General features: G+C 46.3%; 1 protein-coding gene across 1 annotated transcript; it reads left to right on the top strand.

The window, feature by feature from the left end:
• Nucleotides 1-332: 332 nt before the first annotated feature.
• Nucleotides 333-12,000, top strand: RNF169 (ring finger protein 169). Its single transcript, XM_026850869.1, has 5 exons — nt 333-405; nt 6,588-6,731; nt 7,645-7,757; nt 8,492-8,591; nt 10,612-12,000. Exons 2-5 carry the CDS (start codon nt 6,657-6,659, stop codon nt 11,821-11,823), a joined length of 1,500 nt encoding a protein of 499 aa, XP_026706670.1. The 5' UTR covers nt 333-405; nt 6,588-6,656; the 3' UTR covers nt 11,824-12,000.
• Nucleotides 12,001-17,409: the final 5,409 nt, after the last annotated feature.

Raw genomic sequence — 17,409 nt, forward strand, 5'->3', positions numbered from 1 at the left:
CAGCTCAGGGCTGTTACTTAACCTCTGTGTTTACGTTCTCCTAATACTCCCCTGATTGCTTAACTGCTTGTCAAGAACTCTTGAGAATCTCCAAAGAAACTCTAGAAGTGCAAAATGGTATCACTTGGCCATCCTCCTCCCGACGTTTCTGTACGTTAAACAGAGCTTTGATAACAGTGTCGTAACATAAACACATGTGCTTGAAAAAATGCTGCAGAACCTCTTGTGCAGTCCGGGGAGATCTTACCCTTTTTTGGGAAATAATGGATAGCCCCATAGTGGTGCACTAAAAGTGTTTCCTGTTTTTTTTTTTTCCTTCTCTTTCCAGACTTCATATTCAGAGCACCCATTAAATTAAGCAAACCAGGGGAACTCCGAGAAGAATATGAAAGCCAGCTAAGGAAGGTATGGTATTCTCTGTAATTGCGGTTCTTCTTCCAGAATAATTTGGATTTCCTGCAGGAACGCCATCCTACCTATAAGAAAACTTGAAGGGCTTTTTATTCCTGCTCTGTAACAAAGGTCATTTATTCCCTTTATGCTGTTCAACCAGTTCAGGAAAATATTGGCAGTAATTGAGCATGTAGAAGCCAGATTTTGCTGTCTTAGGCTGCCTTCCAGCACATGGAAATGTACCTTCCTTGGTGGACCTCGAGCAACTATTTGGTTGTACAGGGTTTATTACAGCATCAGTGTTTGTGGATGTAATTCCAGAAAGGCTTTTTCAGCATAAGGCATCTCCTGCAGTAACATCCCTCTCAGGAACAACCTATTCCAAACTAGAGCTTTCTGTCTGGTTTTAGGCAAGAAAAAAAATACCATTTAATGTCAAAAAACTGCAAAAGGAAGAAAAACTTTTCAGCTGTTTTGGAGTTAAAGTCTGGGAAAATATTTTCTGCATTTAAAAAGGGATTTTTTTCTTAATCTAAATCATTGAAGTATCTCCAGTGGCTAGTCATTTATGGAAGTTGGCTGCTTTTTATGTGAGAAACATTACTGTGAAAGCAGTGACTGCTGCAGCCAAGTGGATAATGATTTCCATTGCAACCCCTCTGGTGAGAGTGGCCCATAACTTGCTAAAATACTCATGTTGCCACTCACAGTTCCTGCTTTTGTCGTCCCTTCCTCCACCGGGACCTGCGTACCATCCTCCTGAAACAATGTGGACTCTGCCCTGCTGCTGGTGTCTCTGTCAATAGATTTAATCGCTGTCCCGGGGCCTTGATCTCTGTGATGGTGTTTTTGTTTGAGATGGGTCTAACCTCTTGCTGATGAGTTTACCTGCTGGAAAAAAGGAACCAGGGGGATTTTCATCATTGAAAAATTTTCTTTGGGTTTTCGCTTGATCTCCACAACCGTAGAAAGGGCTGAGAAGCTGATGTTTAGTTAGAAAAATAACCTTGTCCACTGAGCGATGGTAAGTAGGGAAATACTGATCAGATGATATTTAAGGTAAATAACTCGTCTGGGAAATGCCCATTTGTGAGGAGACAGCTCAAAAATGTTCTCCTGCTTCTCCACGTGTGGAATTGGCAGTGTCACTGATGGGCAGTGTCACTACTGGTTATTAGGATAACTTTGGCAGACTGTGACTTTTCATTAGCTGATGTTAAGATGCAAACTCTTCTCTGGTCCAGGTGACTTTCGCTTTGTGCATAAAGGCTTGCAACTTGTGGCATTTTTAGCAACGGTGAGACACATTGCTGAGAGACAGTTGGTTTAGGCAGCAGTGTAAGTGCACAGAAATCTTATACCTATAAAAATCTAGTTTATTAATTAACTTAAACATGCATCACTGTAACTGACAGTTGTAATTTTTTTTCACTGAGACCTTCAGGATGAGTATACTCGGGGTATGTTTGGCTTAAAGAAGAATTAACTGTAAACCTCTCTAAGGTTTTATAAGAGTGAGTGGGAGACTTTCCGTGATGATACTGGAGCCAACTCATCACTGATCCTCCAGACTTGTTGCTTGATGTCTTCAATCCAGCTGCAAGGCCTGAATGTCCCAGCTGTCCAGAGGAGCCTCTTGAGCTCATTGAGGCAGGATCTTAGTTCTGCAGTTCTTGCTCTCATGGGCCATAAAACTTTTATAGGAGCATTGCATCTGTGCAGAACAAAATGGGAACTTTGTCACCACCTGTTAATGCTGATCACTCCGTCACCTGCTTTAAATATTCTATATAAAGTTCAAGTAAGCACATTTGAAGCAGAGTCACACTGCAGCTGAAGAGGTTTTTGCATCTACTGCTCGACTTCAGCAAAAAGACACCACGTGCAGCCCAGCGGCAGCACTTTTCACTTCCCCACCAGTCAAAAAAAAAAAACTTTTAACATGTTTCTGGCGTTTTGGGCATGTTTTCATCTCGTTCCTCTTCAGCCTGCTGCCTTCCCCTTTTTGCTCACTGGCAGATGGGAGATAGGGGTTTTTTCCCCTGCCAACTTAAACTCATTTTTTATGAACTTCGTCTGAAAGAGCTGGTATGGGAGGGGGGAGGTTCTCTGAATCATCATCTAAGAGGAAAGGGCAATGTAATTTTGCTGACAAAATGGCAACTGTTGATGCATTTGTGCTTTCTTATTCCAGGCAAAATTGTGACTGTTGCCACTTAGCAAGAGCTTCTTGGTGTCTTTGAATTTCTGAATTAGGCAGGAGGAGACGAGAGCTTAGGTTTGGGAATTGAAGCTTGTGTGGAACTGGGTTTCCCTCTGTATCTCCAGGCAAGAGGCTTCATCTCAGCTTCCCTGCCCGTGAGATGAGGGTAACCCGTGCTGGCTTTCCTCCTGAGGAGGGGAGAGGAGCGTTCAAAAGCTTTCACATCTCCCAGATGTGAGTTGTTTTATAAATCCTAGCTCTTGACCTGCTTCCCAGCCTTTTGCAGTTGAAAACAAAGTAGTTACCATAATTACGTCCTGAAGAATTTTTATTTGAAGTGGATAATCTCATAGGGTAATTTTCTCAACTGGCTTTCAGAGTGAGATGTTTGCTGTCTTGCAGGACAGTGAGATTTTATTTTTTTTCCCTCTTTTATGGAGTGTGCTCGGTGCTCTTGTATTTTATATTTTTCCAAAGGAGGATATCGTTCCTGTGTGCTAAAAAGCTAACTCATCCTGTTAAACTGTCTTGCTGTCACAAGCAGCCTATTGCTTGTAATCACACGCAATCAGGAGGGAAACTCCTACCTGAGGCATGTGCTGACATGCAGCTTTCCAGCAGCAGGGGTAGACGGAGCAGGCTCGGGGAGTGAGCAAGCAAACCCAGTTTATGGAGTGAAGAGAAGATACCAAACGTGAGTTTATCAAACTTTTGGAAATAAATGTTACTATCAGCAATAATGTTCCTGAAATGGTCATTTCTTGAGCAATCGTTGAGCAAAAAAACCCCAGCGATTGTTTGTACAGCTTTTTTTTTTTTTTTTTCCTGCAGTTCCAGTATCCAGAAGGGTTACAGACAGGTTAAATTTTGTTTCCTGATAACCGTACTGCTAATAGCAGCAGACAGTCCCACATCTGCTGTTTCAAAGATACTACTCAGATAACGTAAGATACTTCTCCCAGGGTAGACATTTCACACCAATTTATTTCAGTTTTCTAGTCCTCGTGTCCTGGCACAGCATTGCCACGCTTGTAAGTAAATTCTTCAGGAGATAATTTATATTCAGCTACTTAAAATGATTTTTTTTTAATTCGTACAGATTTTGTCATTAGCATTTGCTTTTGTTTGCAACCTGAATTCTGGACCTAAATTCCTTTTTTGTTTCCCGTTAATTAGGATTAGGATCCTGTTGTTGCTTTTTTCACTCTTCACTGTCAGCAGAGCTTGTGCTGGCACACATTAACCGTGCCATGGGTTTGCTTAAAATCTGTAAATATTCCTGTGTATTGTTACATACTCTTGTGGCTTTAGATTTGGGAATTGGGTATAATTTTATAAGTTAGACAAAACCATGAAGGATTCCACATAGCTTTCTTTCATGTGAGAAATACGGAAGGGATACAAATGTGGGATAGTATTTCAGCTGGCTAAAAAAAGTAATCTTTGTGATAAACCTTGATGTGAAATTGTTTTTTAGATACTTAAAGTCTACTTAAAGTACAGAAATATTGTTCATGAAATTTACAGCAGACTGTGCATCACGTCTGCATCATGTGGCCATAATTTATATTAGTCAGACACAGGGTTGTAGTTATTGCTTGAGATTATTAATAGATCAAGAATTTAAAGATACATCCTAAAACACTCTAAACAAGAAGTCAAACCAGTCTTGGAAAACATTTGCTAAACACCCACAATCAGGCAAACAGTGGGTTTTTCCCTGGTTTCTACCTTCTCTCCTCCTACCTCTCCCTTCCTTGTCTCTGGGAGTTTGGATTCAGTAGGATTCGGGTCCTTCCCAGTCTGAAAACCATGATGTGCTGTTTGTGTAATGCATCCTGAACTCTGTTTTCTTATCATCCACGTGTCCATGGTTGTTTTTTTTTTTTAGCACCCCCTTCTGCAGGGAAGAAGAATACTGAGTATTTTTGGAAGAATGAGGAGTTGTTGCAACGTTGCCCACTGCCTTTGTGTGCAGTGCTGTAGGATCAGTGCTCGAGCTGCCTGTGGATGCCTTGAGCTTTACTGGAGGGCACCAGAACCTGCGGTTCTGGGGGGTGAGGGGGAAGTGGTGGCATTGTGAGATGATAGGACAGAACCTAACAGGGCAGCTTCTTTAACATCTGAGATGCCTACACTCCCAACGGGAGGTTAAACAGAAGTATTTGAATTCCTAGTGCTTAGCCATAGCTATAGCTCGTCAGAGTGATGGACATGTGTCAGTCAGAAGGCAGGCTTGTTGTCCCAGACGAGGATGCGCAGAGGTTGAGTGCAGGAAGAAGGAAGAACCTGGCATAAATACATAGAGATGTAGACTTTTCACGGCCTATGTGTCAGCCTGAAGTTGAGGAAGAGGTGAGAGACAAGCTGGGTGAGACAGGAGCTGAGTGATGTTATCCTGGGCAGGGACAATCGGGTGGTGTTATTTGAAGTATGTACTGCAGAGCCTGTTCATTGGGAGAAGATGGCAGAAAGGAGGAGGAAAGGGCGGGGGGATGTGGTGGGTTTGAGTAGCAAGTTGGCAGAAAAGAGGTCCTGGCAGAAGTAGGGAATTTGATTCCTTAGTTAAGGGGGAGCAAAATAATGCAGCAGGACAGGCAGCCCATCCGAGCCATGGATCGTGCTGGGAATAATCTTTTGGTGCAGGAAGAAAGAAATCTCTGCAGGGAGAGCCTGGCTACGAGGAGCTTGCAGACACAAAAGTCAACCTTGGTTGGTTAAAAGGGATCACAAAGTGATGGATTGTGCTTTTCAGAGGGAAGGAAGGAAAGTGTTTGCACTTCTGTCTCACTACTGGACTGCCACAAGCTCAAGAATGGGTAGGGGAGATAAAGGACTATATAGGGGCTGGTACTTCATGGAAGGCACGGCAAAAAAGCCTCCAGTGCAGAAAAAGGATGGGAAGTGCAGCAGAACACAGCTGGGGCTGCCCAGCATTTCGTGTGCAGCCTTCAGGTCTGTGAAATGCAGCAGCACAGCACGTGCGGATAAAATAATGTTGCGTTGTGACCATTTCGATTTGCCAGGGTGGTAAAAAGTAGCAAGAAGACAGCTAAGAATGTATTAGAGAAAAAGCAAAAGGAAATGTAGGGGAAGTATTCCTCTAGGAAGTGATAGCAAAAAAAGGCTGGAAGTGCTCGATCCCTCCTTTGGGTCAGACTTCTTAAATTGCAGGAATGTATCAAAAAAGCCAGGGGGTTTCAGTCCGAGGTTAACACGGGGCAGAGTAGGAAGCCAGGAGGTAAAAGCAAGTCCGGCGTGATGCACAGGCAGCGCCTGTTTGATGTGCAGCAGGCAGGATCCCCTGGGCCCACGTACCTTGTGTCCTGGATCCTGGCATTTACTTGACCTTGTCGTCTTCATTTTCACTTCAGCTGATAAACTGAAGTCAAGCTTTGGGCCTCGGCTTGGCCATGGGAGCATTAGCTAATCTCTCTGTGTCTTCCCCATCCCCGCGCGTCAGTGAAACAATGGGATTTCATCCAGCGTGGGAATTTTTCATCCAACGTGGGAATTGCTGTATCTAACCAATTTTAATTTAGGTGATGCCGTCCATATATCTGCCAAATGGTGTGGATTGTGTTGCAGGACGTTTGAAGACTAAAATGGAAAAGTTACGGCTTGCATGAAACTACTGTTGTGCACATTTTTATTTGTAGTGTGATTATCTACAAGTAGACAAAAGCTTTTGTCTCTCTATCTTAGAAAGTGGTGTGGCAGAGAAGTCTTTGTCAAACCCTGGACTTAAAAGTGCCTTTGCTACAAAGAAGATAATATCCATGATACTTGTGTACAGTGCATGAACATAAAAAGCACTGTAGGAACAAACTGATCTTCACGTTATTGTGAGAGAGAGTCTCTACTCTAGAGTAAAGAAATGAAGACACAAAATTAAATTATGTGGCCAGACTTTTAGAAAATCACATGTTGGCAACCAGGTGTAGGATTTAAACCATTGTAAATACACTGTCTCTTCTGTCATTATTTCCAGCTGAGAGAAGAAAAAGTGCAAGAAGAAAAAGCTCCCGAGGATCTGATTCACAAGTTCATTCTAGATGACATGGATGTAGGAAAAAGGAAAATGGAAGAACAGAAAAAAGAGGAATCTTTAGCACTTAAAGCGAACCAGGAGTGTGTAAGTAAGCTTGTGCTTCTCTTTCCTGGCCACATTATAGACACTGACTGGTAGGTGAAATGCTGCTAAGACTCAGTCCTAGAACAAGAACTATTTTTTTAAGACCTTGGCTAGCTGATTGTCTCCTGTTCCTGGCTGTTGAATCTGGGAGTTTTCATCCTTTGACACAAGGAGCTTTCCAGAATTTGTTGACTGACTTTGTTGTAGCCCTTGAGAAGCCATGAGCTAACAGATTATAAAGATCCATGTTAATAAGAACCGTCTCCTCCAATTTGTTATGACTACAGATGTTCTTCTAGAGGTTTCTGTCCCCGCCTTTTACCCACTTTACTCATGAGTGGAGGTGCAGCCCTTCCAAAAAGTATGAGTTAAATCCATAGAGGCTTCTGCTCTGCTTTGTGTATCCTTGGTCTTCAGGCATATGAGCATTTCCATGAACATTTCTCCATGAATCTTCCCCAGTGTAGCCGTAATCCAACAGATTCTTCATGCTGAGCTCGGCCTATTTCTCATTTCAGTTGTGAGAATCTGCAGGAAATGTTCTTAAGTTTTAAAGACTGCTGGGCTGATACATGGGTACTGAATAACGTCCTGTAATACCTTCCTTGTAGGATTTTCTCATGGTTCCTTGATTGATAAATTAACTTTCTTCAATCACTGGCAGCTCTACAGAGAAATGTTTGTGCATTATTTATGCTTTTGGGGCCAGCCTCTGAGCTGTTACAGCTCCAGTGGAGAGTGCTGCGGGAGCACCTGTGCCTGCCGGCAGGTTCCGCTCTCGGTTTATGTCTTCTAGGTGTAATCAGGACGGGGGCTTTTGGAAACTTTCATATCTTTGCACGAAAAGAGATTTATTTTCCAAGTGATTCTTTTTATTGTACGTGTCAGCTAACTCTTCCTTGATTGACTTCAGTTTCCTGAGCGTCTTTCGGATTCAGAGAATGAAGAACCATTCCAGGGCAAGCAAACGCATCGGTCAGCTTTTGTTTCCAAGACCAGTGCCTACTCCTTTGCTTTCCTTTCAGGGTAAGATGCTGAGACTTGATTCAAGCTGGTTAGTGTTCATTAGAGATGTAAATCTCATGTTCTTTTGACTTGTTCAAAACCTGTCTGAGATGCTTTAAATTTCATTTAAATGGTTGTTCCAATCCAAAAGAAGTAATAATTTTTCTGGAATTTTAGAACAGGTGAATTGGTAGAATATAGTGTCTGGCTGATTACCTCCTACCTGTTATCAAGTCCTGGGGGTTAACAAAGTTAGTGTTGATCCCGTGAGGCAGAGAAAAGTCATTGCCTGTGGATTTAAATGACAGAAACCATTAAAGTACAGAATTCTGTGTGATGAACTCTTAAGAGTTCTGGATCCTTCTCTAGCACAGAGACTTAAAAGATAACATCAGCCCCAAACAGCTTATCAGTGAAAGCTCTTGCACGGTGCAGTGGAAGTGGCTGAGTAACTTAAGTGTGTCTTCACGTGAGAAGCACAGAGGTTTCCCTAGTGTCGTCATTAGCTCTGACCTCAATCAATTATAAGCCGTAGGTGGAGGTGTCAGTGTGTTTAGCCCTTGAACACAGACCAGGACTCTGCAGCAGATCCAAAATTCCTAGATCCCTTTACCCCGAGGGCGTAGGAGGCATCTCTTCCAGCCAGGTGCTGCCAAGGCTGCTGCCTCCCCCACGGGTAACTGCTGTCAGGGCTGCTGGGCCAGTTGTTCCTAAGGTCGTGAACAGTCTCCTGGTTTCACCCATCTGCTTTTCAGGAACTTAACCGCCAAGGTGGAAAGGAGCCGGAGCTGCAACGACACCATTCAGGAGAGATCAAAGAGCAGGCAGAGATCAGCCCCAGCCAACAAAACAAAGGTACCAGCTGCATCCGGAAACGTCGGGTTTCTGTGTGTGAATATTCTTATCTGAGGTTACACAGCCCTGGTAATCTGGAGATATAAAGCACTGTGTTTGTGGTGCTGCTGCTGCTGCATTATCGCCATGGGGCCAATCACTTCCTTGCAGCTCACAATAAAAACCTGCTAGGTTAGAAATTACTAAGCAGAAAAGTAGACAGCTTGCAGAGTTGTTTGTTAGCGTTGGAGGATAATTGGAAGTCGGAAGGGCACTTACCATGCCTTTGTTTTGTAATTAATTTTCTTTTCGAGGCTGAATCCCCAGCCAACGAAAGAAAAATCTTTTAGAAGTTTAGAAAGAAAACCCTCTCTTCCTCCCCCTTTCTCTCCTGTTCTTTCCAGAGCTGTTGAAAGAGCAAAGCTCATTGCTCTCCTGCTAGGACACTTCCTTTTGCACTTCCAGGCTATGGGAAGAGCTGGCCCACTTTTCCTTCCCTTCACATCCAGCAGCCCAGATGAATTAACTGTATCTGTGCAGCAGGCCTGACTTTTCAGTCCAAGGATGAGGGGTGACCACAAAGCACCACTGAAAATCTGAGCCAGTGGGGGGTTTTGAGGCTCTTCCAGCTGGGAACCTCCCACTCCCTGGAGCTGACCTTTGCGACAGCCTGGCAGCACTGCTGACCCCTCTGTCTGGCCCTGCCAGCAGGAGCAGCTTTGCCCACTCGCTCCCAGACTAATTTCTGTCTCTGGGACCGTGCTCTGCCTCCTTTCCATGCGCCTCTCTGGCCTGGGGGATCCTGGTGGCTGGAACAGCAGGTGAAATCATGAGAGCTGTGAGTTCTCAGTGCAGAAAACAGCTCCAGCACTGCTCCACCGGGGCTGCTTGCTAGTATGTTCCACTGCCTCGTGCTGACACCCCTTCTTCCTGGGCCCAGTTTCATCCCAGATGGAAAAGAGAGGGTTCAGTTCCAGAGATCCCATAAGGAATAAAAGCCTCTGCAGTCCTTTGGAAGGACAGTTTGGTTAGTGCATATTGCTTGGGAAATGGTAAAATCCCCACTGGGCACACAAAGTTGACCCCGGTGATCACCATCTGTGAGGTCATGAGCGTGGCCCAGCTCCCACCTAGGCTGAGCTCAGAGCAAGGCTCTATGACTGACTTTCCTTCCCAGGACTTTTTGGGTTTTTTAAGTCGATGGCTTATGGACCTGACCAATTAAGAGCTGCACTACAAGGGTGTTCCACAAACTCATTTTCACCTCAAAATAAACTAGTAGCAACAACTCTCTTCCGGCCTAAGCAAGGAAAGGCTATCACTGTCTCAAACTAACTGCTGGATAAAATAATTTAAATCTTAGAGCTAAGAATAATACCATTTGCAGTTGTGTATGTGCAGCATTTATTTCGGATTTATTCGTGGCTGGATTCAGTTGTGTTCCAAATGCAGCAGCATTAGGGGATGGTCTTGCAGGTGGCAAGAAACGTGGCTCATTAGCTCTGCGGGAGGCCTCCAGCAGTGGCTGTGGTGTGCTCTGGGACCACTCCCTGAGGTTGTTCCACCTCGGGCACATACACACCTTTTCTCGTGACATTTTGCAGCGCAGTGGGTTAAAACCCGGGCCGAGTATTTATTCTCTCCTACAGCTTGGTAGGGAGCTAAAAACCCTTTGGAGATCGTTTATTTCCCTTGAAGAGCGTGGCTTCCTTCAGCCAGGGCGGTGCAGTGCTTCTTGGCTTCTTGTCTTGCCTTGCTTCAAGTGTTTTGCCATGGGAGTGGTTGCCATTTGTGACAAGAACAGCTCTTACACTGAAATAAATCTGAAATAAAACTCTAGTGTTCTCTGCTTACATTATATATCGGCCATGAAAGGTGCTGTGAGCAGCCGAGGCTGCCACGGCTGTTCCAGGGAGCTCTCCAGCCCGTCGGCTGCAGGGCCTGAGCGTGGCAGCCTCATCTTCTCCTCTTCTCCTCTCGCGTGCTTGCCCATATTCTTCTCGCTGACAAACTTTTTGAGCTGTGGTGCCTTGCCTTGCAGGTGCAGCCTGTCACCAGCACATCAACGCCGCTGGTTGGAGTTTTGTCGTCCACCCAAAACAACCGCTGCCTCTCCGCCCCGGACCTGACGGCAGAGAAGCGCCTGGTTCTCAACCCCGTTTCGTCCCTCTCGGCCCTGCACAAGCCAGAGCGATCCATCAGCCCCGAGAGCAATGACAGCATCTCGGAAGAGCTCAACCACTTCAAGCCTATCGTCTGCTCCCCATGTACTCCTCCGAAGAGGCTTCCTGACGGCAGAGTCCTGAGCCCTCTCATTATCAAGTCCACCCCGAGAAACCTGAACCGGAGCCTGCAGAAGCCAACCACCTACGAGGCCAGTCCTAGAATACTGAAAAAATGGGAGCAGATATTTCAGGAGCGCCAGATCAAAAAGACTCTCTCTAAAGCGACCCTTACATCCTTGGCTGCGGAGCCCGGGGAAGATGTAATAGTTCCTGACATCACCAACTCCAGCGCTTGCCCTAAAGAGCAGCCACAAGTGCAGGATGATCATCTTCCACCTGACACAACAGGAGACCCTCGCCCCGAGCTGGATTTTTTTCCTTCCATCAGTGAAACAAAGCTGGGAAGAGGGAGTGAGAAGAGCAGGGATTCACAAGCCTTAACAACAGACGACAGCGTTGCCGAACCAGATGCGAGATCAAACGTCACCTCCCTAAACACACGAGTGGCCGAAGTCCCTGACCTAAAAGTGAACACGTTCATGGACAAATCCTGTCTTAGTCTCGGCCCAAAAATGCTGAGCAGAAGACTCATGGGCGTCAGCGCATCGCTGCCTGACAACAGCACCCTTGGGGTCCCCGTCAAAACATCAGGAAAAAAGCAGCTGAAATACCTGAACAACAGCGAATTGATCAACGTGCAGAACAGCACCTGCAATTCCGTTGAGAACCTCATCGGGGAACAGCCCCCGTCGCTGAGACGGGGCCGGAAGAGACGCTGCAAAACGAAGCACTTGGAGCACAACGGCTCCGTCAAAAGACTGAGGCACGCGGCGGGGGAGGTGGGCCTGCCTCCGGAGGATCGCCTGGTACGGGAGATGGAGCAGAAGCTCCAGCAAGAGGAGGAGGACAGGAGGTTGGCCCTGCATCTGCAGAGGATTTTCGACAGCGAGAATAGGACAGTGGATAGGCGGAAAGTCAGAGTCGATCGGTATCTGCTGCGGTCGAAGAGCACTCTGGGTGCTAAGTAGCACTGGTGGACGATGTTGCCTTTCTAGAGGACGATGAGGTTTATCAGATTATCTTAAAGGAAAACTATTTTTTGTCATACTTCCACCCACAACAATTGTTTTTTCATTTTGGTGGTAAGACATTTGTAGGTCCAGTTCAGAGAGAAGCCAGAGTCCTTTCAGATTAAAAAAAAAAAAAAAAAAAAAAGAGAATGAGAAAAAAATCCTCCAGCCTTTCTGGTCCATTGGTCTGAAAGCAATGCCCGTCATCCCTGTGAATACACTGCAACACCTCTACATGCAGCCGGTGACATTTGAGGTCCCCAGCTAGGAGGGTTGTGTGAGCAGCACGTGGGGTACGGGATGAGGACCCCATCTGTTCCTTGCCTTGTCGCTTCAGTATGCCAGGAGAAGTCAGAGCTCTACTCACAGAGAGGAAAGGAGTTTTTTTCTGTCCTAGAAACAGCCTTCTCCCTCTGCCTGCCCCGTTTTCTCCCTTAAGCTGCAGCGGGCTGTGATGGGCAGATTGTTACCGATGTCAGTGTTCAAATGACCTGAGGGCTGTTGGGGAGGGAGCCTGGTCCGTATTTCTGCTAGGAAGTACCAAAGAGATCCACGCGTAGTATTTACAGATGAATGTATCTCACTGTCTGCCCCAGCAGTGCGGATCATAGGTTACTTTCATGAAGCAGAAAGGCAAACGCAGTGAAGAAAGACATAAGGGTTTTACTGAAAAGCCTTGTAGGAACTTGTATAGTCATGTTAGTGATAGAGCAGAGAGCTCGGGGGGAGCAGCTGGTGCTGTGTCACAGGGAGAAAATGCAGCTTTTCTCCCGGTCCCTGCCTCTTCCGAGGCAAGAGGGCTTCACCTTCTTCCCACGAATGTTGAAATCTAGAAAGGGAAACACTGCCCAGGAGATTTCAGGAAGGACATTCTCCCTGCTGACACGTACCCTGCTCAGTTAAGAGATCTCTCAGCACACCTAAGACGTGTCCTTACACGTCCCAGAGCGGCCCGAGGAGGCATCCCGAGGTACCTGACGCATCGCGGGCGCCCGGTGGGTTGGCAGGAGAGCTGGGACGGGGCGACGCAGGCCTGCTCTGAGCTACCTGTCTTCAGGTTCAAACCACTGAGCGAGCTCCGGTGAGCGACGCACTAAAAATTTCTGCTTAAAAGCATGAAGTCAGGCACGGCAGCCTGGAGCAGAGCTAGCTCAGAACCTGGGCTTTGCCATGTTGTCCGCGCAGGTGTGGCCTGTAGTGGCAGCCCACCCTCTGGGCTCTTCATGTTTCTAACGCTCTTCCCCATCAGCCATTAAGAGCGCACTAATTTCCTTGATTATTTCCAATAATCAGGCTCAAAAAACATCAGTTCAACTTGATACTGGAAAGCTGCCTTGCAGAGTATTCACTGGGGACCCTCGGTGCCCGCAGGGACCTTTGTCCGGGGCAGAGGCTGCGGCGTTAAGGATCTCACTGCCCCGGGTGCCAGATGACGAGTGGTATTTTCAGGCAGTGCTGGGGCAAACCTGCCGTGACCCGCGGCACAAAGGGAGGAAAGCCACTGCACTCAAAACAGATGGAGCTGATCGAAGAGAACAAGTCGTTGCCCAACTTCCTCTGTCTAAAAAAACGGTTGAATTTTTCCCTCCATCTTAAATGGTTAAAAAAAAAAAATGGGAACTGGTTTTCTTTTTCTCTCCCGGCATACTTGCGTAACTGCAAGGACCCTGGCACTTTTTTCCTAATTGAACTGGATTTTTTTTTTAAAAAAAAAGAAATCTTATATTTTAATGGATAAAATTTATATATTTTAAATACTATATTTCAACAGATTGACACTTTCGTTTTGAGAAATCTTATAGCGATGATTCCGTAATATATATCTATCTATCTCTGTATCTCCTTAACACACAAACTACTGGATGTTTAAAGTCGTACCTAGGGCTGGCTAGACCTGGCCTGCTCCGCCTGCCTGCTGCGGCTCATGGGCCGTGGCTTTCCGTGCCCTCTCATGTGCCACAGCCTCGTTAGGTGCTGATTGAAGCAGGCGCTTTTGACCCCAAACCGAATCCTGCTCCTGTACCCAGCTGTGAACTGGAAGGAAATTCAGTAATTAGAGAGCCTTGACCGGACCTAGAAGAGCAGAACCGAGGGGAGGAGCAGTGGCCTAGATCTGCCCTTTGCAGTGAAATAAGCTCAGGAGAGAAACCCACAGCTTTTTCTCATTATTCATGCCATTCTTTCCCAATATTTTGAGCTAAAGCGTGCACTTTTCAAGTGGATTTGACAATTATTTTTTTTTTTACAATTAGTTTTAAAAGATTTAAAAATTACTTTACAGGCCCCCTTCTCCCTGCCTCTTCCCCATGGTTAATCCCTTGAGCCCAAATCAGACTTCCCTTAACAGTTTCTTTCTTTATCGTGATGCTCGTGGGGGTTTCATCCAGGCTTGGGCTGCTGGGCGCTCTCTGAGCAAAATCGACACCACAAAAAACTACATGCTGAATGTATCCTTTCTTTCCCCTCTTAAAATAGATTTTGCAGTCCAACGCACCAGGCCAGTGTCTTAAATAATATCTTCTTTTTAAAAGATTACATAAATATTTAGTTTTTTGTGTGTTAATTTCCACTCTCTAAATACAAGCTGGGTGGAAGTGCGGGAGGCAACGCCTGAGCTGGAGTTTATCCCCAGCCAAAAAAAGAAAAAAAAAAGCTTAAGGGGATCCCTCGCACCCCCAGCTTCCCAAACCTCGCCTTCACCAGGCAGCCAGCTCCCCCCAAAAGAGACACCCAGGCCGTTGCATCTGCCTTGCAGGAGACCCTTGGACGTGGCATCGCAGTCGTGTCATGGAAGGGCTGCGCTCGCAGCATTCGCTGAAGCATCAGGCTGGGATCCATCGTTCCTCACAAGGCTGCACACCCACAGGTTTTCAGTCCGATGAAGCTGCTGGCTGAGTCTCTCCATTCATTTCTCCGTTTAGTTGCTCAAGGACTGAGGAGAACGTGGGCTGTTTTACAGCCTCTCGCCTTCTCCCTGAGCTAGCTGAAATCCACCCGAGGCCGTGTCGGGTTTGAGACTTGAGGCAACGTGAAGCTAGGATGAATGTTTTATTAATTTAACACTCTGTAAGTTTGTGTAAGCTTGCACAAAAAGAAATAATTGTATATAATTACACTTAAAAGAGCAGGAATTCCCAGCCTCTACCCTTTAAAGGTCAGGTATGACGCTACCTTTGCCACAAGTGATGCCAGCTGAGAAGTAAAATACCTCTTGCTGAACGGTGAATGCAACACAAGATCTGCAGCGGCCCTAAGATAAAACCAAGTATTTATTTACACTTACATGGAAGTCATTTTTAACCCTCCTCTTTTCTGCAGTCACCTTCTCCCCAGGATGAAGGCGGTCCTTGCCGGCTGCGGGACAGTGCGGGCGTCCTCCCAAAATGTGAAGCTGTCTTCTCTTGTAAGAAAAAAAAAAACAAACAACCCAACAGGTCAAGAGATTGCACTGCTGGTAGCGCTGGAGGGGCTGGGGTTGGTTTGATGACAGAAGGACCGTGTCTGCCAAAGATGCAACCGACTCCAGAAAGTTGCATTCTGACCCTCCGGAGCTCTCTCCCCGGGCAAAGCCGTACGGAAAGGTCCGTGTTTGGAGTCAGTGAGATCAGATAAATGAAGGAAAAGTGCCAAAAGAAGGGATCGTGCCAGATGATTGTATAATGTTGTTCTATATTGTCAGTATTTTTCTTCAAATGCTATTGTACATGCAGTGCACAGTAGTCATGAAGTGTCGCTTGAACAAGCGCTTCTTTGTATTTTCTCAACGAAAGCAAAGGGGGAGGTTGAAGCCTTAAAGACTATCACTGATTTTAAAAACAAGCCTTTAGAAACGCTCTGAGGACAGACCCCGGGGCTCCGCCTCGACCCGCCAACAGCCCCGCGCCATCATCTCCCAGTTGTCCGGCCAAAGGTTGACAAGGAGCTTGTCCCATGTGCGGGGGGGGGATGGGGTGGGGGGAAGCGTTTGTTGGATGCAAAGGTCCCGTGGGACATCCCCGTGGATGGCAACTGGGTGGAACTGGGACATGACGCCGGTTTGACCCACAGTTTTGGAAGCGGTGATGCCCCCCCCAGGCATCGGACACAAACCTTTCTCTTCCCCGTGTCTGTAAAACACCACAAAGCAGCAGCTCTAGAATTAGCTCTTCACTATGCAAACAGGAAAACCTCCTGCTGGTTACAGAGGGGGTTTGTGTATGCCTGGTTTCCTTGGTGTTTACTGTCAAACTTGTTTAAAACAAATCTAGATGTTGCTACACTTTTTTTTTCCCCCACCCAATAATGCTTTAAATCGTTGTGCTTTCGTGTTCTCCTCAGCTCGCCAGCGGAGCACCGGGGTGGTAAAAGACATTTGGGGTCTCAGCTGAACCAACGTGGCTTCATCTGAATGTTTTAAAAAGCGATGGAAGTTACTGAGGGACTGTTGACTTGCATGTGTAAAATGTGTGGGTAAAATGACATGCAGGCGTCTGTCATGTTGTGGCTTCTGTTATTTGGAACAGAGTAAATCCTGCTTGTGAAAAAATTGTCACAAACCAGAAAAAAAAATGCCAACTGTGTACAAATAACCTGTACATTTTAACAGCAACGAGGACTTTTTAACTGCAGGACAAAGGCCGAGGTTAAAACAGAATAAAACCAGGTTCTGACAGTGATGAACTACCTGTTTCTGCTGAAGTTGCTGCGCTTGGAAACAAGCAGGATCCTACTGCTGCCTATCCCAGACGGGTTACAGTGGCTCCTGGCTGAATGAGGTCATTGATTAATATTTTATAGGGTTAAAAAAAAAAGGTGAAGGTGAGTATAATGACATTTTTCATGTAGGTAAGCAGCCAAGGGGAAATGAGCGTCCCAAAAAAACCCCAAATCCCTGTCCCAACCCCTTCTGGTTGCACCGACGCAGCTGGTTTTAGGGGTGCCAGACTGGGGAATGAATTTGGTTTTTTAATAATTATTATATATATATATATATATATATATATATATATAAAACTCAGTTTAAATAACTGAGCCCGCTCGGGTCCAGCTGGTTGGGCCTGTCCCTGCGGCAGGACGGGGCTCCGTGCTCAGAGCTGCCACGAGTGGAAGCAGCACAGTAGTTTGTCCTCAAGTCAGTTTTTGCGCAGGGATGGGGGAGCACACACCTGATTTTCCAGGAGCCGCGGAGCACAACAGCGAGCAGACCCGGATTTCACCTGCTGTCGTTGCAGCGTTGTGGCTGTGTCGGTGCTTTCAAGCTGGAAGTTCAAGCTGAGCTGAATCTTGTCACCGCACTGGATTTTCCAACCTCCGAAGGGGAAAAAGGGCTCCAAACAAGTTACAAAACAAGGTGTGTTTTATCCAAGAGGACCAAGGGGTGTGGGATGCTTTATTCAACCCCTGGCTGTGCTGTGGAGTAAACTTTAGGCACCTTCTTGGCCGCTTTCTTCCCCAGCAGCTGGTGTTGGGGGCTCCCCTGCTCGGGGGTCGCCTCTTTGAGAAGGGCTTCCACCACCTGAGCCCCAAATGAGGGCTTGGCCACCTCCTTGCCCATGGTTGTGGTTG

This window comes from Athene cunicularia (genome assembly GCF_003259725.1).
Source record: "Athene cunicularia isolate RWA chromosome 1 unlocalized genomic scaffold, athCun1 chr1_part1, whole genome shotgun sequence".
NCBI classification, from domain to species: domain Eukaryota; kingdom Metazoa; phylum Chordata; class Aves; order Strigiformes; family Strigidae; genus Athene; species Athene cunicularia.

Excerpts from the sequence above, each read along its gene's own strand:
- RNF169 (XM_026850869.1), top strand. The coding sequence starts at position 6,657 with ATGGATGTAGGAAAAAGGAAAATGGAAGAACAGAAAAAAGAGGAATCT. Across the intron at positions 7,758-8,491 it reads TCCTTTGCTTTCCTTTCAGG|GAACTTAACCGCCAAGGTGG; the intron begins GTAAGATGCTGA and ends TCTGCTTTTCAG. Across the intron at positions 8,592-10,611 it reads CCCCAGCCAACAAAACAAAG|GTGCAGCCTGTCACCAGCAC; the intron begins GTACCAGCTGCA and ends CTTGCCTTGCAG.